Genomic DNA, 27,522 nt, shown 5'->3' with positions numbered 1-27,522 from the left:
GAAATTCTAAGTAAGGAATTCTGTTGACCCGAGGGAAGGTGTTAGGCACCCTCGAATCCCGTGGTTCTAGCACGGTCGCTTAAATTGTTATAATGGCTAAATATCTGATTTAAATACATGTTATGACTTATGTGCTCTTATTAAGTTTAAACCGCTTTGATTATTACCATTTATTTTTATAGAATTGCAACGTCGTGAAAATGTATCTCGAACTACGTTGCAATCAATGCACCCGTAATTGTTAAACACACTTCGACTCCGTTGAGATTTGGAATCGGGTCACATCAATGTGCACCCGGGTTTAAGAATGTAATTTAATTAAGTCGCGCCTAGAGAGTCTAGCGCATTATTATTTTTGTAGGAAGCCATGAAATTCGCTAAAACGGCCTATCCCGAATTCTAAATATTTATTATGGTTAATTATTGAGGGCCCCGCAATTTGCATTTTTATTTGGCGAGGCTCGTCTCTATTTTAGAAAGGATATCCTGAAGTGGCTACATTTCTAATGCATTTGTCTCTAAAAAAAAGAAAGATGATACCAAACTTACTTGTTTGAACAAATACAGACTGAATCTTTGTTATATTTGCCGAACCTAAATTTGTTTGATTACCTGATTGATTGTTTATGAGGTGAGAATTACCTCATGCTTTGTCTTCATTGAGTGAATACGCTTATTAATTTGCTAAGTGAGATTGCAAGCAAACTAACAACATATACTGAGTTATATTTAACGACCTCCAAGTTTTATTTTTAAACGCTAACCTATTTGAACTTGATAAATGAAATTGGACCTATTTGAACTTGATAAATGAAATTGGCTGTTTATTAGAAAAATTACTACTAATTGAACTCAAAAACGCCTGTTAGTTTTTCTCAACAGTCGTCGCATTATTTCGAAAACAAGGAATCTATACCGAGACCCGATATCGAACCTATATCGGAACAAATAATCTGACAAGAGAGCTGGCATTCATAGCCAGACTCTTAATGTGACTGCATGAGAGTTTGTTTGGGATACATTTATCCCAGACCAAGTACCACAGATTTGTCAATTCAGTGATCTAGGCAAAACACATACAGGTGCTTGCCATGGTTCTATGTTATACTGTCATAACTAAATCAAACAGAATGTTATACTGAACTGAATGTATACTGAATCAAACATACTGTCTAAGTCATACTGTCATTACTATTAAACAATGCTATCGAATAGTTCATCTCAAACAGAATGTATGTTAGTTTATACAGAATGTTTGCAGTTTGCAGTTAAACAAATACAGGCTAAACTAGCATTCAACCTATTTTTGAACACCAGTATTATAACATAAACAGATGTTCATTTCTTTATTTCTGCCTCAACTTCAAACTTTCAACAACACATGGTTTCAGGAGTTGTGTACCTGGAAATATTTGACAATTCGAAGAAGAGGGAAATCAGCAGAGTAACAATGGCAACAGGTGCAGCAGCAATAACAGCAGCAATCGAAAAAACACAGCAGAACAGATTCTATTGCAAGAAGTGAAGCTATAGTTGAAGAGAAAAACAGCCAAATGAAGCAGCACCCAGTGTGATGGAAACAAAACTCCAGACAATCCAATTCCGAGATATACCAAATGCAACAAAACACTAACAATAATCTCGATTGAAACTTAGAAGAAGCAACACTGCCTAACACATTGACAACAGATGAACTTCAGACAAACAAGACCAAGTTTCTGATTTCCTAGTATGTTTTATCTCTTTCTTGCTCTCTTTCTATTTCTGTATCTATGTGTATCTATCAGACCTCTTCTTTTCTTTCCTCCTATCTTCTGTGTATATCTCTGTCTATGTATGTCTGTGTGTGTATACTCCTCAGTGTGTATCCCCTCTCTCCCTCTTTTTTTTCTATGTGTCTCTCTATGTCTGTATGTATCTGTATGTATTTCAACCCTCCTTCCTTTATCCCCAGGTCCTCTTTTTTCCTCTCTCTATCTCCTATCCGATCCCCCTCTATCTATCTCTCCATCCTGCTTTTATAAGCCTTTCATTACCCCTTTTAACAGCCTGTTTAGAATATCACAACACCCTCCCATGTGCCTTCCATTTTCAGATTCCAATTGGCTAATTAAGTATGAACAAAACCCATGATATTCCCTGACAGACTCACTTTAAGTAATGTTTGTTATTTTTGAGGTTAAAGTAGAGTATGGGCAGCAGAATGTATCTGACAGCATATGCTGTCAAATTATTTAAAACTTAACAAAAACCTTTATGCAGGCCACAGGTTGTGCACAAAGCACATGAGGTGCACGAGTACACATGCCCTCCAATTCAGAACTTAAACAAAACATTCCTTTTACATTTCCGATTCAAATTAACAACTATAAGTAAACCAACTCAGTTCCTAATTGATTCAACAAATGTGTCCAGAAGCAAATCGATTTGTTATTGTTCAGGCAGTTGAAATTAATTGACGACACATGTCGATTCGACTATACTAGTTACAACACATACAATTGTAGCCAAAAATCAGACATTTAACAGTATCACACAAGGTTCGCACTATATTGACTAAGCAGAATTGCACTCGAAGAGTCAATTAGTCCAGTCCAAATTTTGAAAATCAGCTAATTGCACAACACTCACATACACATTATCAGAACAAATGGAAAGACTCAATCAAACAACAGAGGTTCAGGCAAAGTGGTCAAGGCACAGTTGATAAAAGTCAAGGACACAAACATTACACAACAACAATAACAGCCTTTCGAACAAACATGGACTAAAGAACAAAGAGAACAGAACAGAACTCACCTCAAATCCCGAAACATCAAAACCTTAACTCGGACTTGGTCAGGCCTTTCTTAAGGCTGAACGGACTTTAATCGAAGTGTTTCTTAGATGAGAAACACTTTGATTAAAGTCCATTAGACCTTAATCTCTTCGGTTGAACGGATATGGACCAGTGACGAAGAATCACAAAGTTCCAAAACTCAGATCTAGGATTCATGCTTCCCTGATCAGATTCGGACCAAACCAAGTATGGTTTAGTCACGAGGGGGTCTGGGGAGTGTCTGGTATGAATTTAAAGCAGATCGGTGTAGATTAGGTTCCGACTCGAATCTTCAAATGAAGATTTGAGAAGGTGGGATAGGATTCGAGGTGTGTGGTTGGTAGATTTGGGTTCAGGACGGCACGGGGGTTCTATGGTGTTAAGGGCGAGGTCACCGGCGTCCGTGCCGCCGGTTTTCATGGTGAAGGATACAGGGGTGGCTCTAGGGTTTGATGGGGAAGATGGTGAAGACGGAAGCTGGGGTGTCAGATGGGGGGGTAGGGTAAGGTTAGAAGGTTATATAGTTAGTGGGTGGGTGGATCCTGGCCGTTGGATGAGATGCGATGAAGGGCCAGGATCCTTCAGCTCGAAGGAAACGGTGTCGTTTCAAGGGTAAAGGGTTTGGGTTGGTCCGGGTGGAAACGGGTCGGGTTCTGTTCGTGGGTATGGGAAATGTGATCTTGGCCGTTGATCAATCTGAGATCAACGGCCCAGATCAAACTGGATTAAAACGGCGTCGTTTGGACACCCTGGGTATCAGGTTGGACTGGACCGGGCAGGCCTGGTTTTGTGCATTGTTTGTTTGGGCCAATTTTAACAAATTGGCCCAAGTCCGGAAAAGGAAGGGCCTTTTTTTCTTTTTTTTTCTTTTATTATAAAAATACAAAACTAAGTAAAATCAAATTAAAATAAACACCTAATACAATTATTTGCACACACATTAAAATAATTCAAAACAGGTAAAAATCAAATAAAACAAAATCACGGGCAAAGATGCCTGTCTATGCTTTTCTATTTAACAACCATGTTACGGTTCAGATTATGCATAACACGTACATTTTTTTGTATTTTGTTTTAATAAAGTAAAAATGGGCCAAAGTCATAAACAATTAACGAAGTGCCATGTAAAAATCCCAAAATTGTACAACGGGATCAATTGTTGTTATTTTTTATTTCTTTTGGAGCGATTGTCTCGTAAAGCAAAAATTACGTGCTCACAATACTGATATAGTCTCCCAGCTAAAAGAGAACCTTACTCCTGATCAGTACCAACAACTTGACAATACTTGCTTTGGCTCATTTCTTCAAATGAAGCGTTGTGAAGTTCAACATCAACTCTTCAGATGCTTCATGGCTCTCAGTTAGAAGGCACTCCTAACAATGTATTTGCATTACACGTCAATGGTACTTCATTACATTTCACATTAAGGGAGCTTGCGATTGTGACTAGCCTCAAATGTGTTGGTAATGATGAAAATTTTGAGTTTAGTGAAAAGTTTCCTAACCGGCTTATTGAGACTTACTTTGGAGGTGTTAATCTTGTCAAGAAGGAACAATTGATGAAATGCTTTGCTGACAAGAACTGGGGTCCCGACAATGATGGTGATGCCTTGAAGATATCTTTGTTGTATTTCATACACACCTTCATTTTTTTCATCCGAGAAGAATAGTACAACTATACCAAGGCTACATTTTGACCTGGTAGAGAGTGGGCGCTATTCTGAATATCATTGGGGTTTAAAAGCATTTGAAATGCTAACAAAATCGATTAGCATGAAGATGGATGCTGAGAAGAAGTATTACATGATAGCTGGGATGCCACTGGCTATGCAAGTGTGGTTTTATGAGTGTTGTTCAGTTGTTGATTCCAAAATTGCACTCCGAGTTGATGACATGGTCCCCAGAATACTCAATTGGAGAACCACCGGATATCAGCCAACCTTTGCTTATCTGATGAACGGCATGTTCAATGACACCGGGAACATGGTAATATACAAATTGTATCATTGATAGTTTATATTTTAGTAATAATTAATAGGCATACATTTGCATATAGAAGTATGCAGTTGCATTCATATATATTTTTGGTGATGTAATACCTGCTGCAGGCAGCTGTCATATTCTCACAAATATGTTGCATCCAGACTACTCATACATTTGCATACAAGAGACTGCATTCATTTTCAGGGGATGCATACAGTAATATACATTTGTATACATATGCTTACATATATAAATACTTGCATACAAAGTCAAGATACATGTATACAAATGCATAAGGACTAATAAACAGCTGCATACACTTGTATACAAATGCATACAAAAACTGTATACATTTGAATACATCTAATGCATAGAAATGCATTCATATGCATACGGCAATATATAGCTGTTGTAGCCTACATTATTAATTCTTCATACAATTGCATATTATTTCCAAATCATTAGTGCTGCCAGATCTGCATTTGTATACAATTGCATTTTATATTCAATACAAATTTCAGTTTGTATTCCAGATCTGCATTTGCATGTTTCTAGTAAGGCTTTGATTATATTTCGTTTTTCAGATTGTTTACAAGGACATCAGTCCAAGCGATATAGAGCTTGCCATTATTCAGAATCCTCCTATAGGCGTCGATGTTGAGAAGAGACCTTCCCCTGCTCATTCAGACAAATCGGGAGATGATTCAGATGACTTTTCTCCTACCCCGAGCTTCAATGTAAGAAGAAACATGTTGCAAGTGTTGGTCCATCTTCATCACCGCCCCATAAAAAGCGCAAGGAACACGAAAGGCATCCTAACGAAACAGAATATCAACCCAAGATTCCTCCTGTTTGTGTATCCGAATTTGGACATAAAGTTTTGCATGACAATCAGCTGCAAGATTCCCAAAATGACGAAGTATCTTCTTTGAGGAAAGACCTAAATTCATTCAAAGAATACGTGAGTATTTAACAAATTAAACATTACATTTTAATGAATAGCATTCATATATTTTTGGCGCAATCTTATAATTATTTTTGTATTGTTAAGGTTGTGGGAGAGTTCAAGTCTCTAAGAATACTGATCAATGATAACTTCAAGAATCTTTCTGACCATCTTCAACAAAATCAGCAAACTGAAAGTTTACACCAAAGAAAGGAATCCATAGGGAGACGTGATGATGACATTGACACAGATGTCAGAGATAATGTTGAGGTATACCATTCTTAACATATTGAGCATTTGTTTATATCTCCTGCTTGTTGTTATAATTAAATAATTGTATTTATAAATGTTGTATGTATTCGACTAGCCTTTAACTGCCTCACTAAACTGATAAATGCATCGGCCAACACATGTATTTAGCTGTATTCATATATGTGTTAACCTTAATATGTAAATGGAATTAACTACTGTATTTAAACATATTCAACTATATTTTGATGTATTCTGATTTGTATTTCTTGAATATGTGTAATGTATTTCAAACTCCCATTTCCATTACCAAAATCTATTTTCTTACTACACTTATATGTATTTAACTATATAGTAACATTAAGTTAATACACTAACAATGATACATACAACTAACAGAAACAAGTGCTTAATGATCAATGTTTGGAGTATAGAGGAGAGGGGAAAACTACATCAGAGGTGCCGTCCAACATACCATCTACTGGTCAACAGGGTGTATCTACAGAATTCTATGTATCTCAATTTGAGCTGGACGACAAGTTTCTTCCCAGTCAAATTCCAGAAACTAGAATTGTGATTCACAACAATGCAAAAAAAACTGAATCAACCCCAATACCATCTCATAGGAATCGGCGACCAAGTAGATGGTACTCTTCGCCTTATGAATCTAACTTCGACTCTGCAGGTTAGTATTTTTGTAAAGTAAAGATTCAGCTTTCCTTAAGGTTTTTAAATTTAAAAGTCTCTAATCACGAATTCAATGAACAACAGGTACCTCAGTAAAGTTGACCCCCATTTTTGAAAAAAGACACCCCTTTGAGGATGATTCAATAACGAGGCCACATCCTACATTAATCATTCAGGAATATGACAAATGGGTTCGTGATGGTCTTCTCGCTAGACATGATCAGAGGTGAGTTTTCCCCCGGTATGTGTATTAAGTTTTTATATTTTTAAAAATGTATATAACATTTTTTATACCATACTTTTAGAAGTAATTTGGAAGATCATTACAAGAAGAACAAGTCAACACTTCATATACCATTGGATTTCGGAGTTGATCAAGTTAATTCAAAAAATTGGTTTTACCTTCTATCGTTTGACGGGAAGCTATGGGATGACAACGTAAGTTTTTTCCCCTAACTGACTAATTTTTTTTGAATAACAACATGCTGTTTTATTCAGCTATATTCAGCTGTATTATTCATTTGCATTAAGTTGTATTAAGCTGTATTCAACTGTATTCAAGCTATAGTCAGTTTAATTGAACTGTATTAATCAGCTATAGTCAGCTGAATTCAATTGCTATATTCACCTTTATTCTACTTTTGCATTTAGTTGTATTCAGCTGTGTTTGGGTGTATTCAGATGTATTTAGTTATAGTTAGTTGAATTGAACTGTATTAATTAGCTATAGTTAGTTATATTCAATTGTTATATTCAGCTTTATTCAACATCTTTATTCAGCTAATTTCAATTAAATTCAACTGTTTTAATCAGATGTATTCAACTGCATTTCTCTGTATTCAGCAGTATTCAACTGTAGACAGTCATATTGAAGTCTTTAAATCATAAGTAGTCAATTGTATTATTCAGTATTATTCAGCTATATTCAGTTGTTTTCAATTGTTTTAATCAGATGTAGTAAGCTATAGTCAGCTGTAGTCAACAGTTTTATTCACATACAATTGGTTGTATTCAACTGTATTTTTCATATGTATTTCTCTGTATTCAGCTATATTCTTTAATAGTTTGATTAATTGGACTCACACCATGTACTTAACTTTGTGTATAGCATATTGACGTCATATTCTACTATTTGAGAAAGAAGGGAAAGTACAATCAAACAAGAAACTTCAAGTATACAACTGTTGATTGTATATTCAAGACAAGAATTGCTGAAATATTCGACAGGTATGTTGATACAGATAGTAATGATAATGTAGCCAAAGAAAAGGATGTGGTATGTGAGTATATAAGAGGCTACAGATTGCATGCAAATGTACCTTGGCATACTGTGGATAATGTCATGATACCAGTCAACTTGAAGGACAAACTACACTGGGTATTGGCTGTTGTCTCATTCAAGGAGAGATGTATCAAAGTGTATGACTCGTACAGATCTGCAGGTCATGATGCTTATGTAGTTTCTGAGATTGATAAGCTAGCTAAGCTTGTACCTCTATATCTATCAATCAGTGGCTTTTACAGAGATAGTCAAGGCATAGATTGATCTACTTACTCAGCATATACTGACAAGTCACATAATGATCCCTTTGAAGTTTTTTTCATTTCAGATCTGCCTCAACAGAAAGTTGGTAGCATGTAAGTATTCAAGCATCATTATTGCATGTTATATACAAATCTAATTGTATGCATTATTTTTAATTGTTTCAATCAATTATTTTTTAGGGATTGTGGAGTGCATGTTGCAGCATACGCAGAATTTCTGAGCACTCTTGGAGAGATTCCACAAATAACATTTGATTCCTCTCTACTTCGTCAAAGATATGGTGCTCTCCTCTGGGACTATGCTATGCGGAAGATAGACGCTGATGCCATAAGGATGCAGATAGTGTTAGAGTAGCTTTAGGTTATTGTAGCTTTGGAGTGTAGTTTCAAGATGAATACTATTTTGAGTAGTTTTTGGTGTAAATGGTATTTAGTTTGAAAAACTTATCACTTTATCAACAGTGTTCGTGTATGACAATTGCAACTTTTCAATCATTGTTTCACTGAATTGTTCATAGGTATTCATGCTTATTCTTCAATCTGAATACATATTTATCTTACAGGATTCACGTATGTGTTAATACCAAGCAACTTTGCTTGAACACGTTTTAGTTAATGAACATGTTAATGTCAAAGTCAGAAACATTATGTATGCTGATGGTAGGTTATATAAAAGAATTCAGATGTATTTTTTTCTGGATTCAGTTGTATTTAACTGTCAAGTTCAGTTGTATTCAGTTGTATTCAGCAACATCCACTTAAATGTATCTTCCAAGTTCAGATAACACATATTAAAGAACACAATTTCAGATGTATTAAACAGGTTTTAAGTAATCAGTTGTATTCAGATGTACTCAGTTGTATTCAACTTGTTTTATTCAACAGTAGTTAGTTGTATTTAAGTGTATTATTCAGCTGTATTCAATTGTATTTTGATGTATTCATTTACATTCAGTGCTACTCAACTGTATTATTCATAAAAATACTTCAGCTGTATCCAGTTGTATTTTTTAGTATTCATCCATACTGAGTTATACTCAACTGTATAGTGCATATGTATTTATCTGTATAAAAATATTTCAACTATATGTATTCAGAAACTATTCACGAAAGTCATTTCAGAATATATTACTTGACTATGAGAATTTATTACTTGACAATGTTAACATAAGTATTGACAAATCGTTGAAGCACTAATACATGTCAGAGTGTTAACTATTATTACGTGGAGCATTTCTACACGTTCGCTTGTTATGTCCTCTCTGCCCACATATTCTACATGAATGTTGATTTTTTGGCTGCAACAATTCACTTAATGTTTTATCGCGCTTCTTCTTTGGCCTTCCAGGAGGTCTTTTCCATTTGGGGGGTAGTACAACCTCCTCTGCAACATGTTCTGGTATATTCCAGTCATTTCTGTCCGGTAGCGGGTACACTAGCAAATCATATGTCATTACAATTTTATTTGGTTTGTAATAGTTAGAGCAATATTCTTCTGGCATTAGAAACTTGATCTTCAATACAGCCCAAGCATGTGGGCATGGCAATTCATCAACTTGGAACCTCTCACAAACACATTTTCTCTCTAATAGGCAGACTGTGTAATTCCTCCCACCATCGTTAAACGTATGTAAGTATTCAGTTGATGGTACCACCTACGTTTAAAAATAGAAATATAAGTTTTGACCACATATATCTGAATTACCAAATGTATAATGCTGAATTAATAAGTTACATACAACTGAAATTTTTGCATATAGATGAATACATCAATATTTAGACCAGCACAATACCAACTGCTATTAGTGCAGAACTTATCAGAATTCTGTTGTACTTTAGGCAACAGGATGCTAACATAAGCATTAGAATCATACTTTAGAAGCATTTGAATTGAACTGTATTAATCAGCTATAGTTAGTTGTATTCAATTGTTATATTCAACTTTATTCAACATCTTTATTCAGTTCTATTCAGCTAATTTCAATTAAATTCAACTGTTTTAATCAGCTGTAGTCAGATATATTCAACTGCATTTGTATTCAAGATGTATTCAGTTGTATTCAGTTGTATTCAATTAATCAACTGTTTTAATCTGCTGTACTTTAGGCAATAGGATGCTAACAAAAGCATTAGAATCATACGTATTGACAATAAATATTAAAATTACATATAATACAGCTTTGTTAGTTATATTCTGATGTATTCCAATAGTTTTTGCAGCATGCTTTTAGTTATATTCAGTTCTATTCATATCAGATCTACGGAAAAATATATCTTTTATGAGTTTGAATATAGTTGTATTCATATATATTAATGGTAGTTCTACTTAAAAAATCATTGTATTCAGTTGTATTCATGCCATTAATTCTGTAACAATTAAGCTATATACAACAATGACGTTAAAATATAACTTACAGTCATACATGTAGACATTTCCTCATTCAAAGTCAGCATCTCTTGGTATTTTTTTCCAAACGTCGTGTATGTCTGTGTAGCTTCTTTGCGGTTACTAAAATTCCAATGTCCAAACATCTTCCTAACTTCTTCGAGGAAGTCGTATATTGGCAATTCCCTTGTTGAAACTAGTGCGACATTGATTGACTCAGCAATATTTGACGTCATTGTCCATCCCCTGTTAACAGGTGCATACAACCTAGTCCATTTTTCGTAACCAGCTAACTCTAAGTATTCTTTCACCCTAATATCTACCTTCTCCATCAGATTGTCAAATTCAGCTTGTGTGTATGCTTTTGACATAGAGAAGTATATCTCGCTCAACTTGGCATGGCTTTTTTTGAATTTCTTATATACGTTGTTCCATAGATGCCATATACAAGCAAAATGCGGTACATCTGGATACACTCTCGATACAGATTTAATGATACTCTCATTTCTATCTGAAACGATGCACATGTTTTCCCTTTCATCGTATGCTATCTTGAATTGCTCAAAGAACCACGTCCAAGCAACATCGTTCTCTGAATCAATAACACCATATGCTAGTGGCAATATATGACCTATAAATACAATTGAGTATAATTATTTTTAAAAAATGTATTTCAATATTTAAAAATATTAACAGATTGTATTATAATTCAGATACTCACCTGCACCATCCAACGTGCTTGCCGAAACGAATGTCCCGGTGTAGTAAGATTTTAGGTGACTTCCATCCACAACAATAATGGGTCTACAATGATTAAACCCCCTTATAAAGGCATACAAGGATATATACACGTACATGAATTCATTTTTTGGCGATTTTACCATTCTTATGTGGGAACCTGGATATGTCATATCCATTGTATATAAATATCCTGGTAAATTTTTGTATGAATCAGCCAGTTCACCTCTCAGAAAATTCATTGCTTTTTCTTTAGCCCTCCACGCCAACATGTAGCTAACATCTACACCTAAATCTGATTTCACATCATCAATAATATCCCTTGGAGTGTATTTCCTCTTATGGTTTGTAAGCTTAGGCCTTATCATACCACCTATAAGGCTGCTACTAGCCTGCCGCTGCTCATACACCTTGTCCTTCAGCGGACATGTATGGTTCTCATTGAATTCTCTCACTTTGAATAGTTCCGATTTGTTAATACTTGAAGCCTTAAACCTCCATTCACAATCTTCTGAAATGCATAATAATGCATAGCTGCAAAGAATTAATTATTTTACATTTGATTAGCATAAGTGTTCACAAAAAATGCAGCTCATATACAGACAAATATAATCTGACATAGATACATCCTGACATCTATATATATAAGTTTTTATACTACTGAATTCCATTATAGTTATATGCGTTTGAATACAATGAATACAACTGAATACACTTGTTTGTATATGCATACACTTAATACCACAGTAGACATAATAAGAAAATAATTAGAGCCACTGTTGTGTATTTATACCAGTAAAATACATATGAATACATGTATTTAAATACCATAAACAAACATATGTTTACTTCATCTGTGATCATCTAGATGAAATATACAAATACGCATAAATACAACGACGTTAAACTTACAGCTCAAACAAATAATCTAAAATACAATGGAAAAAAAAATTAAAATACATGCAAACCTGACAGCATTAGACCTATCAACCCGGAATTGAAACCTTTGAGCTATAGCATAATTCTCCATCACCTCTTTCAATGTAGCCTTATCCTCATAAACTTGTCCAGCCATAACCTCCTTTTGATTAGTTTTTGAAATTATCAAATCCTTGTGGAGTTCGAACACTCCAATCGCTTCTCCTGAATTGACAAAATCTAGAGCCAGTGTATCATTTGTATCGGAATCGTACCTTTGAACTCCTTCGTCTATTTGCACAATGTCGCCTTGATTTAAACTACCTCCGGATATAAGATCGTTTTCGATAGTTGTTATGCACAAAGGATACATCCCAAATTCTCTGTTCTCTTTTTTCAATTCTACATAAACTCTGTAACCCATATCATTGTGTATTTCCATTGGTGTGCAATTTCCTTCTACTTTGTATTGTATTTTAATGGTCTTGGAGCTCAAATCGATACCCAGTTGATTTGAAATTGAAACAACCAGATCATTAAAGGAGGCATAGTATCGATACCCAGTTGATTTGAAATTGAAACAACCAGATCATTAAAGGAGGCATACTCTTTTATCAGTATTCCCTCAACTGAAAAATCGATGTAATTGCCCTCATCGTTCCACTTGCCAGAATGACGCAACAAAACTATTAAACTTGCCATATGTATAGAGGATGAATACCTTATTTTGTATATAATTTGTATCAATCGAAAAAAAGAGAAAAGAATGGAAGAAGTTCGATCAGATGTTGCTCTGTTTTTTCGCTGTATTCACGTTTCTGAGATGCTGTCTTTGAGCAGAATACAGATTAATGTGTACTAGTTTTAGTTCGCTGAGTTAATTTAGGAGAATATCATGTGATTTGATTTCCTTCCGTTTTTAACAAGTTTAACCTTCCAGATTTTGCACAGATACGTTACTGTATTTCACGTTAAAGCTGCTTAAATACAGTTAAATACATATCAGATTTAGTTGGAATTCCTGTTTTTACGCCTATTTTTTTGGTTGTATTAATGAATACAACATCTCAAATACATGAAATACATTGTATAAAAACATAAAAGATATCTATAACACGTAATATAACAAAGGGTATTTATAAATTGCTAATTAGACCTAAAAGATGGTGCTTTATGAAAATTCTCTATTTTATATACAAATGAATACCATTAAATAGGTTGTATAATTGTATTTGTCGCCGAATACAAATGATATAAGCTAGTAATAATTGAATAGTAATTACGAATGGTAATTAAGCAAACTATAATTACATATAACAATTAAATTCTAAACTCGAGTACTTAAATAAAATTTCTCAACAAAAATCTATAAGGAGTGCGCAATTCCCACATGTTGCACGTCTTGACCCCAAAATTAGGTACAACCCATCAATCATGGAAAAGGACAAATTCAGATTCAGCTGATATTTCCACTGTTTTCTACCGACACTTCACCCCAAATTCTTTATACTTCCTCGCTTCGCCTCACCTTTATATAATCCCTCACACTTTGCACTCTTTACTCAAACCTCACAAAATATATACTCAACAATCAACATAATCAAGATCGAAGAGTGAATACCTCTCTGGTCCACAATTTCTCGTTTATAAACCCAAAAATAAGTTGCAAATTTCAGTTTGATAGTTTGATTCTTGCATTTTATTGTTATTGGCTAAAGGGTTCTTTCAAGAAACTATTACAAGACTGAACAGTGAACACCTCTCTAGAATTTGCCTCCATAGCCTCATTCTTGCTTTTTTTTTTTTTTTTTATTGCAAAAATGGCCAAGTTCAGTGAGAACCAAAAATCTTGGATGGAAGTTGCTGTTCCAGCAGTTCTAATGGCACCCTATAGGATTTCAATTTCTCCTCAATTAGAGACTATATTTGAAGAAGAAGATTTCGAGGACTCTGATTCTTATGAGTTCTCTTGTGGGACAAGGAATTTTGTATCGTTCCCTAGAGTCTTGAGTTCACTGAAGTTGAAATAATTAGCATAGTAGTTAACTTTTTCTTCATCCCTTTTCTTTTTTGACATAAGGGTATATCTTGAAGATTCTACTTCTCACTCTGTTTCTTTGTCAGTCTATACTCTGTAGTCTAGATGCAAAAGTTGCATCTGTAATTTATTCTGTAAGTTGAAAGTGGTAATGTCTATGTTTTGGAATATTTAAATACATTTGTGATCGCAAATCACATTTTTATGAAGTCTAATAAGGAAGACGATGTCTATGAATTGCATCCAATGATAAAAATAGTTGACTATCATGAAAAATTTAATGTAATACATCCAATTATAAATAGGTGAAGTAAAATAAGGTACTTTTAGCTAGCTAGCATTTGGACATAAATTTGATTGAAAATTAAAAAAAAAAAAAAGTTTGAAGTTGTATTGTAAACTAATTTTTGGAAATTGTAATTGTGTCTGGATATGCATTTACTTGGAAAAAAGTTAAAGTTTTATGATTGAAAAAAAAAAATCACCCAAAAACTGATCCAAACCAATATTTGGAACTTAAAAAAAATTAGAAATATTTCAAAAACTGATCAAATTTCAAGAATAAATAATGTTTTTAATAATTTTTGAGAAAAAATAACAAAAATCTATGTTCAAACAGGATCTTAAGCGTGTGCTCATTTTTTCACATGTTCCACGTCTTTACACCAAAATTAGGTAACATCGAAAAGGGACAGATTCAGACTTTGGTGATGCTTCCTCTGTCTTTCTACGAGTACTCTTCGCCCAATTCTCGCACTCTTAACTCTTCCATCAGACCCCACAAAAAATGAGAAGTTTTATTTGGTGTCTCCTCGTAAATTTGTGGATCATAATCTTATACCTTTGGGTCCAAGAAATTTAAATTTGGGTCCATAAAATTATGATACAAAAAAGTTACCTCATACAACTAATATCAATTGTATGAGACACAAAATAAAATTTTTCCATAAAAATATACTCAAAATAATCAAAGAATGAAAACTTCTGTCTCTTTTTCATAAACCCAAAGTAAGTTGCACTTTTCAGTTTCATAGCCTCATTCTTGGAGTTGTTCTTGGTATATAAACTATTGGATTCATGACCAAGACTCTGATTTGCTTCAAAGTAAAAATACATCAGATATTCCACCCACTAACACCAGTTACCGTGATAGACTCACCAGAAATGATACTACTCCATTCACTAATTTATCTTTCCAAGATCTAAATCAATCATTCCAAACCTTTGGTCTTTCTAATGAATATGACAATCCTACCAGCCATCCTCACTTTATTCTCATCACTACAGATGACAAGAGCCTGACTTTACAACACTTGAAAGTTATCTGTTATTGTTAAACCATTGGGAAGGAAATTGGGCTACAGACACCTTGGCAATCCATTGAACCAATCACTCTTATAGATTTAGGCAACGATTACTACCTTATTAGATTTACACACTTAGAAAATTTTCATAAAGTTCTTCATCAGGAGCCTTGGTTTATTGGGTTTCAGTATATCACAGTTCTCAATTGGGAGTCGAAATTCTCAACCACGGAGGATACTACCAATTCATCGGCCATTTGGATACTGTAGCACCTGGGCTACCAATTTGGATTGTTGGGAGAAAGAAAAAAAAATATAAAGGAAGAAAATTAAGCAAATTTTAATTTCATTGATAGATTCCTCAAAATACATAGCAATATAAATAGGGATATTCAGTTAGCTACAGTTGTCTTCCTAACAAACTAGTACTATAATTGGACATTTGTCCTTGATTGGGCTTATAGCCGTTTGAGGGAATATAAGCTAATAAGAGAGAGGTAATTAATTAATGGGCTCAATACTGCAGAAATAACACTGGGCCTTAACATAAGCTGATCCTCAGCTCAAGCAATAGCTGACCCAATGTCACAATTGTATTCGTGACATCCCATCCTCCTTTCGAACAGAGCACTTCTTCTATCAAGGATCAAACTCAGGAAACTGAGACTTTAAGAATGCATAATCTTCCCATGTCGCTTCTTCCTTCGAAAGGTTTGCCCATTGGACTAGTACATGTACCACTGCTTTATTTCCTTTTTTTGACCATTTTCCTGTCCAGAATTGCAACTGGATCAGCAAGGATTTGACCATTATCAGAGCAAAATGGAGGTTCTTGGGAAGGAATGACTTTGTCCCCAATCTTCTTCTTCAATTGAGATACATGAAATACTGGGTGAATCTTCGAGCTTGGGATAATTTTAACTCGTAAGCTACCTGGCCCAGCTTACGAATTACTTCACAAGGACCGTAAAATTTGGCTGCCAATTTCAAATTCCTTCTCATTGCTAATGAAGTGTGACGATATGGCTGTAATTTTAAGAAGACCATGTCTGCTACCATAAATTCACTCTCACTTCTTTTGGAATCTGCGTACTGTTTCATACGGTTTTGAGCCTTGGTCAAATTCTCTTTCAAGCTTTTGTAAATTATTTGCCGCTCCCTTAATAGTTGATCTACTGAGTCCAACTTAGATTGGGAAATTAGTTCAAAGGTTGGCAAGGGTGGTTTATAGCCATGCAATGCTTTAAACGGAGTCATACCAATAGCTGACTGGTAATTGGTATTATACCAAAACTCAGCGAGTGAAATCCACTTGCTCCATTCTTTGGCTCTATGACTAGTCATACAACGCAGGTAAGCCTCTACACATTGGTTTAGTCTCTCAGATTGCCCATCAGACTGCGGATGATACGCAGTGCTGAGTCTTTGCTCAACGCGCAAACCTTTAAACAGCTCTTTCCAGAACAAACTTGTGAAGATGGGATCACGGTCTGACAGAATTGAGCTAGGGACTCCATGAAGCTTGCAAATGTGATCCAAAAATAACTGAGCTACTTGAGTTGCGTTGTAAGGATGAGTCAATGTGAATAGGTGAGCATACTTGGTGTACCTGTCAATGACTACCAGAATAGTATCCATTCCAAATGACCTTAGTAGTCCTTCGATGAAATCCATAGTTAGGTGTTCCCAAGCTCTTGAAGGGATTGGAAGAGGTTGTAAAAGTCCAGGATAAAGAACATGTTCTGCCTTGTTGCGTTGACAAACCTCGCAACTCTTGACCTTCTCTTTCACCTCAATCAATAGTCCTAGCCAAAAGAACAAGGCCCTTAACCTCTGTTGGGTGCCCAAAATTCCTGAATGTCCTCCCCAAGGTGTGGAATGCATTTGTTCAATAAGCTTCTCTCGCAATTGACCCTTACTCCCCACAAATATCTTGCCATCTATTCTAATCAATTCGTTTTGTAAGGTAGTGTTGGGTAGGGCATTGCTATCGACTGCTAATTGTGTTAGAATATGTTGAGCTTCAGGGTCCCCTTCATAGCTTTCCATTATTTCAGTAGCCCATTTTGGTTGCACAGTTGTGAGTTCATTGCATTCTTCAGTAGACTCGAACCTGCGTGACAAAGCATCAACAATTACATTATCTGCCCCTTTTCGATACTATATTTTGTAGCTCAGCCCCATTATTTTTGTGATTCCCTTGTGTTGAAAAGCTGTGGTGATTCTTTGGTCTCTCAAGAATTTGAGGCTAAAATGGTCAGTATGAATGATGAAATGATGAGGTTGAAGATACTGCCGCCACTTTTCCACTGCTAGCAACAAGACAATCAATTCTTTCTCATATGTAGATAGGCCCAAATGCTTTGGACTAAGGGCTTGACTCATGAAGGCGATTGCCCTACTATTTTGCATCAGAACAGCCCCCACTCCCATACCATTTGCATCTACCTCCACGATGAATGGTATTGAGAAGTCAGGTAAGGCTAGTACTGGAGCTCGGACCATGGCATTTTTCAGTTCATCAAAGGCCTCCACAGCCTTTTCGTTCCAATTAAATGCCCCTTTCTTTAACAATTCAGTCAGTGGCTTGCTAATGATAGCAAATTCTTTGATGAAATTCATGTAGTATCTAGTAAGTCCCAGAAACCCATGCAACTCCTTAATGGTGACAGGATAGGGCCAACTAACAATTGCCTCAATTTTGGTTGGATCAGTACTTACTCCATGCCCTGAGATAATGTGCCCTAAGTACTCGACCTAGGCCTTGGCAAAACTACATTTGGATATTTTGGCGAAAAACTGATTTGCTTTCAGCACTTTAAAACCCACTTCTAGGTGTTGGAGATGATCATTCAGATTAGCACTATAGATCAAGATGTCGTCGAAGAAAAATAGGACAAATTTGTGCAAGTAAGGGCTCAAAACTTCGTGCATCAGGGCTTGGAAGGTGGCAGAGGTGTTGGTAAGCCCAAAGGGCATTACTTTGAATTCCAATAGTCCATGGTGAGTCCGAAAAGCAGTTTTGAACTCATCCCATGGCCTCATTCTTGTGAGCACGTGATTTTTGCCTTACGAAAACTACTCCAAAATAAATCAAAAAATAAAATAAATTTCTTTTACTGTGTAATTTTTGAATTTTTGTGTGGTGTTAAATATTTGTGTTATGTCCGTAAATGTTACTTTGTCATAATAAAATAAAAATTAAAATAAAATACATGTTGCATGCATATAGGATTTAATTATGCATTTGAAAGATAACTTAAATAAAAAAAAATATATGCATTCGTTCTATTTTTAAATATGTTTCACTATGTGATTAATTTTTTTTATGTGTTAATAATTGTTAAAGACTGATTAGTATTGTAAAGTTAATTCTTGTTTTTATAATCTTAATTAGGATTTTAATAATTAAATTAAAAGAAGTGGAAATTAAGAGGGTAAAACGTATCTGGGCCAAAAATCTTGAAACAAAAAATCAGGCCCAAACAATTTAAAACCCTCCACAGCCCAATCCAAACAAGCCTGTCCGGTCCAACTCAGCTACGTCAAACGACGACGTTTCATCATCCTTCATCAAGGGCCGTTGGATTAAATCCATCCAACGGCCGAGATCTCATCACCCTAACCCGAGACCCTTACCCGATCTAATACCCGGTTCAACCCGTCCCCCTTACTTAAACCAAACGACATCGTTTGGTTAAGTGAATAGATCTTAGCCGTCTATCCTGCCTAATCCAACGGACAATGTCAATCCACCCCACCCCTATATAAGGCCCAAAACCTTACCTCGGCCCCCTAGCCAAACCCCCCTTGCTTCCCTGTTCATCGTCCCTTCCGAAACTCACCCCTAACTCTAGCCGCCCTAGGATCCCACTGCCTGAAACCCGGCGGCAACAACGCCGCCGGTCACCAAAATAACACCCTAGAACCCCCTGAACATCCTCTACACAGATCTGACCTTAGTTTCCTTCGAATCAGACCCCAACTCTTCGAATACTAAATCGAAGGTGGGTCTGAAAACTCCAACCTTTCCAATGGCTTCCAAAATAACACCATAGCTTCCCCTAACCACCCTAAGTATAGATCTGTTGTTTGTTTGGTTCGAATCCTCTCAGAACTCTTCGAATCTTCTTTTGAAGATTCGGACCAAACAAGAACTTACCCAACCTACTTCAAACTCACACCAGTTACCCCCCTGACCTCCCTCGTGCCTAGAACATCTTTGGTTTCCCTCGAATCTAACCAGAAATGAGTAAATCCCAAATCGAACTTTCAAGAACCCTAAAAATACCAGACTTTTGGATTCTGTCCAGATTGAATAAAGATTGAGGTTTAATCGACCTTAGTCGAAGTATTTTCAGTGGAAAATACTTCGACTAAGGTCTGTTTGATTTCAAACAAAATCCGAAGCCAAGTTGAGTTCGAGTTTGATTAAAATTCAGAGGTACTTTTCTATTTCTGTTTGTGTATTCTGTATGTATTTTCGTTTGTTTTAATAACTTGTTAATTTTTCATATTTTTGTTTTGATTAATTCTGTCATCTTTGTCTCATGCCCGTCTATATGATCAAAATATGAAACTGTTTCTGTTGGTTGTGATTATTCACAATGTAAGTAATCGACTCGATTAAGTTCGTCGATTAGTTATATTATGAATTCTCATTTATGATGATGCTGATTGAAACAATCTGCTTCTATTGTTTTAAACTGATTATGGACAAATGTTGTAAATAATCAACTGATTAATACTCGTCAATTAAATCATGTTTGTTTACAAATCAGTAAATTCAAATGTATGATGTGTATGTATTGTTTTCTGAACAGGGCATTGTCAGTATATTGACAATGCTCCTGTGTGTGTTTGATCTTGGTTCAATGTTAAGTTCCAGTCTGAATTGTTATAATAATTTCAGTAATATGTTGTTATGATGTTAGTTCTGAATTCAGTGTGATTTTACAAATGTTGATTAGATGTAATTGTGTTAGAAGGTTACATTCTTAGTTAGGATTCAGTCTAAAACTTTAGGATTGGTTATAGCTGCTTAAATAGATTTTAAAATCTGTATTGTTAGATTCTGAATTTAAGGCAGTAATAACAGTAATTACAGTAGGAAATCTGGGACATTTTTTGGGACGGAATAGTGAGGGTAATGTGATAGAATAGTGGACTGAAAGTGGAATGTTGGTTGGCTATAATTTAAGATACTAATGGGAAACAAAGGGTAATGGGATGCTAAAAAATCAGGATAAGAGCACTTAGATTTAAAGTATTCAAAAGCAGTTTTAATGGAAAACTTTCTGATTTTTAAAAGGAGAAAAGGGTCCAGGCAGCACTAGAAGGGTACAGGACAGCCCTGTATAAATAGAGGGGGATTGGGACTGATTTAAGGGCAGATTTTGAAAGAGAAAAATCTGATATGAGAGATTTTTTTGAAAGAAAAAAAAATCAGATTTGAGGGCACATTTTGAAAGAGAAAAATCTGATAGAGGCAGATTTTAAAACAGAAAGATTTTAAGAAGAAAAATCTGATTTTGAAAGGAGAAGAAATCTGATTTAGGAGCTCTTTTAGAAAAAGAAATAGAAAAGAAAGTATTCGCACACACACACACACAGTGAAGCTGAAACAGAAAAAATAGAAAAGAAAAGAAAAAATCCGAAACTTTGTTGTTCTTTTTGGAATCTGTCCGGGTCTGTGTACTGATACTATTTGGTTTTAAAATCTGAAGTTCTTTAAGAAGCTTTACTCTTGTGAATCTGGGTTTCTCGGGTCTTGTTATTGCTCAAATCTGTGGAAATACTGATATTCTGCCAGTATTTTGTTACTGCTGCTACTGCTGAAATTTACTTCTTCTACCTTCATTTCCAGGTACTTATCTTTTGAATTTTATGTTGAAAAGAGATTCAACATGACAAATCCATGAAGCCTGAATTGCAATTCTGTTTCCAATTGTCCAAGTTCATTAGTTTAAATTTCATTTTTTTGTTTCATGTTAGTTAACTAGTAGTGAATTCAATTTGATAGCTATGAGTTAATTGTCTTATTTTGAAATTCATATAAAGCTTTGTAATAATGTTAGCCATTCCGAAATCTCATTGGTATAGGTATATGTGAATTGTCAAAACAGGGAGTAAGGCATAAAAATGGGCCATTGATTACATCCCATAATACCATTAGCTAAATGTAAAGTAGAATGGAAATATTAAGAAGTTACATTAGTAGTATATCTTGTAACAAATATGATTTTGTTTAGATTGGTATAAGTTATTATATGGTATGATGACAGGTATAATCATATGAGTAAAGTGAGTTGGTATAGCTCGTCATGATGTTAAGAATATTATGAATGTTTAGGCGTACAACTATGTTGTATGTAATACAATTCGAATTGAATCAATTTGAATAATAACTCTTTTCTCATCAATTTGATTATTTATCGTTATAAATAAACTGAGCAATTATAATTCTGGATCAAAAACAAGCATGTGAGAATGAGGTGATATGTATAAGAACAAATCACAACACTTTATATCAATGGTAAATAAAAGTAGAATTTGCACTAATTAAAATAAAAATTGTTCAAAAATACTTCTTCCCTTCATAAATTATTTTTGTGAGTTTCATATGGCATTCATCCTTTGGTATATGTATATGTTGTATTTGTGAAGAATAGTATTAATCATGTTCTTATTTTACTTTGAATTTGAATAGTCTTGGGATGAACATAATTAATACTCGGAAATTATAGTCAACGGGCAATACTTAATAAATTGTGAATTCTTTTAAGAATTTAAAGGCATCCCCTAAAATATGAATTTTACAGGAATTTCATATAAAAAATGTGTAGATATAATAAACAATTTTGTGGAAAATCCATAATATTATTACAAAAATTTTACGCAATTAGGGATGTGTTTGCGTACCCTGATTATTTTTTAAAAAGCAAATTCGTATTATGCGTACGCGCAATTTCGAGCGAATATTTAAGAAAAGGATTTTTCCAAGGATGTTAAAATAATTTCATATAACCCGAGGTGTGCAGTTCATTATTTAAATAAAAAAGGTGATGATGTTCCTGATTTTATTTTAAATTTCGAACATATATTTTTTATAAAAACTATAACATGGACAATTTTATTGTGTACACGTACGCGTGGCATGATCCCCGATAATTATAAAAAGTATATAATACGAATATACGTACGCGTAATTCGTCCATATAATTGTAAACAATAAGTAAAAAAGCGGTAGTAAAATCATGCAATAAAAACGTATTTAGTAAAATCAAGATAATTAAGCCAATAATAAAAACAGTTAAGCGACCGTGCTAGAACCACGGAATTCGGAAATGCCTAACACCTTCTTCCGGATTAACAAAATTCCTTACTCAGGATTTCTGGTTCGCAGAATAATAAACAGAGTCATATTCTCCTCGATTCAGGGATTAAAATTGGTGACTTGGGACGCCTTAAAATTCCCAGGTGGCGACTCTGAAATAATTAAATAAATTCCGTTTCGACTGTCCTTCAATTGGAGAAAACTCCCCCACGCGCCCCGCGGGCACGGTAAAAAAGAGGTGCGACAGCTCTGGCGACTCTGCTGGGGATTTTACAGTGTAAACTGTAACCCAGAACCATTGGTTCAGGGTTTAAAGAATTCGAGCTTAAAATATCTGTGTTAATTGGCTTTATTTACTATATAATTTTCAACTGTTCATATGCTAATAAGCTAAATATTGCTTTTTACCGCTTTAATATTATTTGAATTGTGAATATATACAACTGCTACGAAACCCCCTTCTTTCTGAGTCTTCTGAATTTATGGTGTACACGTGCGCATGACCCACCTTTCTGTTAAAGTCATACCAAATAAGACGGAGTAGGGACAAGTAACTAGGCCGGGCAGACTTTCATGCTCCCGGTACGTTGCCCCCGCTTCGGCTCAAACTGTCCGTTTGGGTAAGCCAGGTTTAGAACAATCAACATCAGGTTTTACACTTAGAATAACTCAGCCATGTACCGGATTCCTAGTAGGAACGGATATTTGCATCATATACATTTGGCCTTGGAGACTCAACACAGGGGTTGGGTCTGTCTAGGACAGGTGAACCCGAAACAAAAAGACCATCCTGATGCATCCTACTTGCTACTTGTGCATTCATTTGCCTCGAACATGCTTGTTGACCAGCTTAAACGAAATCATGGTGAGAAGAGAGGAATAAAATGGGTTGTTTTTTTTAAAATCTTGAAATAAAGATATTTAATAAATAAAATGATTTTTTTAGTGTAAATTTTCAAAAATATAAAATTTTGAAAATAGTTTTTTTTTATTTTCAAAATGAGTCTTAACTTTATTAAATTAAACTTCAGATACAAAATGAGCACCACACAAAGCCCCTCATCCACGAGTACAGAAGAATTTCTCTTTCAGCTTCAAATATGGTGGTATGATTTAGGCGAAGACGGTCAAAAATGGGTCGTCAAGCATTTGGGAAACCTCACGGATATTATGAAGGTTAAACCCCGTGATGATCTGATTGCGGCATTAGTAACTTTTTGGGACCCTGCTCACAATGTCTTTCGTTTCTCTGACTTCGAGCTTACTCCTACATTAGAGGAAATAGCTGGATATGCTGGTTTTGACGGAAGTCTAAGAAATCAAAGCCTGATATTCACAAAGGCTCCTTCGGTACTTCGATTCTTCGGCCTTCTGAACATCAGCAGTCAAATCAGGAAAAGCAATGTCATCAATGGATGTTGTTCCTTCAACTTTTTGTATTCAAGGTTCGGAAAGTCAGATGGGTTCGAAATTCATGAGAAAGGCCTTACTAACAAGCAAAACAAAGACACTTGGCAGATTCACCGTCGCTTTGCCTTCATGGTGGCTTTTCTAGGAATCGTGATCTTCCCAAACAAAGAGCGAACAATTGATATTCGCACCGCAAAAATTGTGCAAATCCTCACCACCAAAGAAAATCACACCCTTGTCCCCATCATTCTATCAGACATTTATCGGGCTTTGACTTTATGTAAATCAGGAGCAAAGGTCTTCGAAGGATGCAAAATTTTGTTGCAAATGTGGGTGATGGAACATCTCCAACAACAGCCCAAGATCATACAGTATGGGTCAAACAATGATAATTGCATCGAGAGCTATGAGGAAAGAACAAAAAATTATCAGGCTCCAGAAGGAATAGAAGCATGGGTATCTCATCTAAAGGCTTTAACGGCAAATCAGATTGAATGGACTTTGGGATGGCTCCCGATGAGGGAAGTAATACACATGTCAACCTCAAATAGTTATCTACTACTATTGGGATTGAGAAGCATTCAGCCGTATGCGCCACTAAGAGTCTTAAGGCAACTAGGGAGATATCAAGTAGTTCCTGATGATGAAGATTTGAGTATGCAAGTAATCGAATTACACCCAGAAGCCACTATTCCCGAGGCTCTACTTCAGCAGATGTGGAATGGATGTCGATACTTAAAAAGTGATACTCAAGTCCCAGACACTACAAAGGGTGAGATAAATCCTGGATATGCAAGGTGGTTTGAAAAACGGTCTCGCGTGGATGATGTACCAGAGCCTGAGCTAAGAAGGCCAACAAAAAGACCCCATGTTCAAAACTTCAATGATAAAATCCAAGAGCGGTTGATCTGGGGAGAAAAGGAAAAAGGGTACAAAGCAACTATCCATGCCCTAAAAGAAAATCTGAGAAGCCTCAGTTTGGAGAAAGATTTGCAAGCACAAGAAGCCGAAGGCGAGAAGAAGAGTCTAGCTTGTGAGAATGAAAATCTTCATGCTCGATTCCAAAAAATGAAAAGAGTTTCTGAAACACCAAAGAGGAGCTGGAAGGATCAAAAAACCATCGCCAATCTTTTTGAAAGAATGCAAGATTATGATTCTATTCTTGCAGAAAACGAAAGGACGTTGAGCAAAGCAAAAGAAAGGATCCAACGATTAAACGAAGAAGCCATGTCTAATAAGGAACGCCAAGATAGGCAATCCGAAAAAGACAGGGCACAATTCAAGAAGGAAAAAGACCATTGGATACGATCAGAAAACCAGCTTCGTGCACAACTAGAAGAGGCAAGAAGATGCAACAGAGAACATCAACAAGCAGACCTCGACAGAGAAAGAGCGCAAGCAAGATTAGAGCAGGCCAGACTCCGAGCTCTGTTAGAATCAGCTCTAGATCGTGAAAAACGTGTCAGAGATATAGCCACCACTCATCAGCAGCAATTGCAAGACCAAGACCAACGTCTCCAAGGTTTCAGGGCACAAATCCACGACCTGGCAGTCTTCACATCTCAAAGTTATGTAAACTGCCAAGGAATGGATTATGAACGGTTTACAGAGAATTCGCCCACTTTTGCTCGTCATCTAGCAATGGAGTTGGAAAGGATGTATCGTACGCTGGGAGGTCATCCAGGTCAAGCTGCACATTGAGCAAATAGTCTAATAATATACAACACAAGTGGAAAGTGGGGCACGTTGTGAGATGTTAAGAATTGTATCTTTTATTTTGATTTAAGTGTGTGTGTTTCAAGACATTTTCTTAAAGTTTTCAAATGTAATTCCATCTTTGTATAATGAATAAAAGTGATTGCCTTTAGTCCGAACTACGCAAGGTCTGATTCATGTAAGGGCATGATACGTAGGCAATCTCTATAAGATTCGACCACCACGATAAAAGATATATATAATAAATAGAAGTGAATAACAATAAAAATTTCAAGAAAGCTGGGACGACACAAGCAGCCGAGCAAATGCATAATAGAAAGGGATTATTTGTCTAGGAGCATTGCATCTCAACGTGTGATTATATATGTGTTAAACTCTCAAAACTAACAAGTTTGTTCATTTCCAGAATTCAAGCAGTTAGTTTCTCTAAAGAGTATACTGGCATATTATCACTATCACACAAGATCAAAAGGACCAATACCCGAAAGTATGTCTATCCCAGATGTTGACACAGGTATGGAGCTAGAGGAGATGGATGTCGGGAAAATGAAAGAAGAGATGTTTAAACTCAAGCAGCAAATGGCTGAGATGTACCAAGCCTGGTCTACAGGACAGTTACCCCCATCTTACCCAAATAACCCTGCTCCATCAATGACCCACACTCAGGATAATATTACCACTGAATTATCCCCAAATTTCCCCATTTACCAGCACTACCGAGGCACCACCTCTCAGATACCACAGTCTCCACCTCCGAAACCAGTTCCATACTTTCCTCCACCTATGACTCCTGTTTTCGTAGCACCTCCCCCTACTACATTTCACAAATCTCCTAGTGAGCCTACATTCCAGGACCAGGACAACCAATATTACCCCCCGGAGCCCACCCTCAAAGCCTCCGAAATTAATTCAACTGCTCCTCGTTTTGATCTCCCAACCGAAATTGACAAGCCAGCCAAAAATGCTGAACAAGAAGAGATGTTCAGGAAGGTCAAGAGTTTAGAACAATCGTTCAGAGACATGCGAGGATTAGGTGGGCAAGTCAGTGTAACATACAAAGATTTGTGCTTATTCCTCAATGTACAATTACCAGTTGGCTTCAAGATGCCCAAATTTGACCTATACAACGGGCACGACGACCCAGTAGCCCACTTAAGGGGTTTCTGTAGCAAGATGCGAGGAGCTGGGGGAAAGGATGAATTATTGATGGCTTACTTCAGTCAAAGTTTAAGCGGATCAGCTTTGGAGTGGTATACACGCCAGGACCATGGGAGATGGTACACCTGGGATGACCTGGCACAGGCATTCGCATACCATTTCCAATACAATCTGGAAATCATCCCAGATCGATTATCTTTGACAAAATTTGAGAAGAAACACAATGAAAGTTTCAGAGAGTATGGTTTTCGGTGGAGAGAACAGGCAGCAAGAGTGGATCCTCCTATGAA

At 35.9% G+C, this 27,522-nt stretch overlaps 2 protein-coding genes across 2 annotated transcripts; one reads left to right on the top strand and one right to left on the bottom strand.

The window, feature by feature from the left end:
- The first annotated feature begins 3,236 nt into the window (after nucleotides 1–3,236).
- Nucleotides 3,237–8,583, top strand: LOC138874046 (uncharacterized). Its single transcript, XM_070152550.1, has 12 exons — nucleotides 3,237–3,320; nucleotides 4,162–4,420; nucleotides 4,524–4,804; nucleotides 5,386–5,538; nucleotides 5,697–5,762; nucleotides 5,853–6,017; nucleotides 6,396–6,681; nucleotides 6,768–6,909; nucleotides 6,989–7,121; nucleotides 7,792–8,218; nucleotides 8,294–8,321; nucleotides 8,409–8,583. Exons 1-12 carry the CDS (start codon nucleotides 3,237–3,239, stop codon nucleotides 8,581–8,583), a joined length of 2,199 nt encoding a protein of 732 aa, XP_070008651.1.
- An 856-nt stretch (nucleotides 8,584–9,439) lies between these two features.
- On the bottom strand, nucleotides 9,440–12,712 carry LOC104240627 (uncharacterized). The gene is made up of 5 exons (XM_070152549.1): nucleotides 12,321–12,712; nucleotides 11,336–11,886; nucleotides 10,644–11,245; nucleotides 9,997–10,101; nucleotides 9,440–9,883 (listed from the first exon to the last, which is right to left on the bottom strand). The coding sequence occupies exons 1-5, from the start codon at nucleotides 12,710–12,712 to the stop codon at nucleotides 9,440–9,442; spliced, it is 2,094 nt and encodes a 697-aa protein (XP_070008650.1).
- Between the last annotated feature and the right edge of the window lie 14,810 nt (nucleotides 12,713–27,522).

Source organism: Nicotiana sylvestris, chromosome 7, assembly GCF_000393655.2.
Source record: "Nicotiana sylvestris chromosome 7, ASM39365v2, whole genome shotgun sequence".
NCBI classification, from domain to species: Eukaryota; Viridiplantae; Streptophyta; class Magnoliopsida; order Solanales; family Solanaceae; genus Nicotiana; species Nicotiana sylvestris.
Note: the sequence above shows the minus strand (reverse complement) of the source record. Positions and strands in the feature narration are given on the sequence as shown.

What these genes read in the sequence shown, in the direction of transcription:
- LOC104240627 (XM_070152549.1), bottom strand. Translation starts at nt 12,712, where the DNA reads ATGGAAATACACAATGATATGGGTTACAGAGTTTATGTAGAATTGAAA. An exon ending in GATAGGTCTAATGCTGTCAG is followed by an intron (nt 11,887 to 12,320) that starts GTTTGCATGTAT and finishes AATTCTTTGCAG; the next exon opens with CTATGCATTATTATGCATTT. An exon ending in AAGCACGTTGGATGGTGCAG is followed by an intron (nt 11,246 to 11,335) that starts GTGAGTATCTGA and finishes TTGTATTTATAG; the next exon opens with GTCATATATTGCCACTAGCA.
- LOC138874046 (XM_070152550.1), top strand. Translation starts at nt 3,237, where the DNA reads ATGGTGAAGGATACAGGGGTGGCTCTAGGGTTTGATGGGGAAGATGGT. An exon ending in ATCTAACTTCGACTCTGCAG is followed by an intron (nt 6,682 to 6,767) that starts GTTAGTATTTTT and finishes AATGAACAACAG; the next exon opens with GTACCTCAGTAAAGTTGACC. An exon ending in CTTTTACAGAGATAGTCAAG is followed by an intron (nt 8,219 to 8,293) that starts GCATAGATTGAT and finishes TTTTCATTTCAG; the next exon opens with ATCTGCCTCAACAGAAAGTT.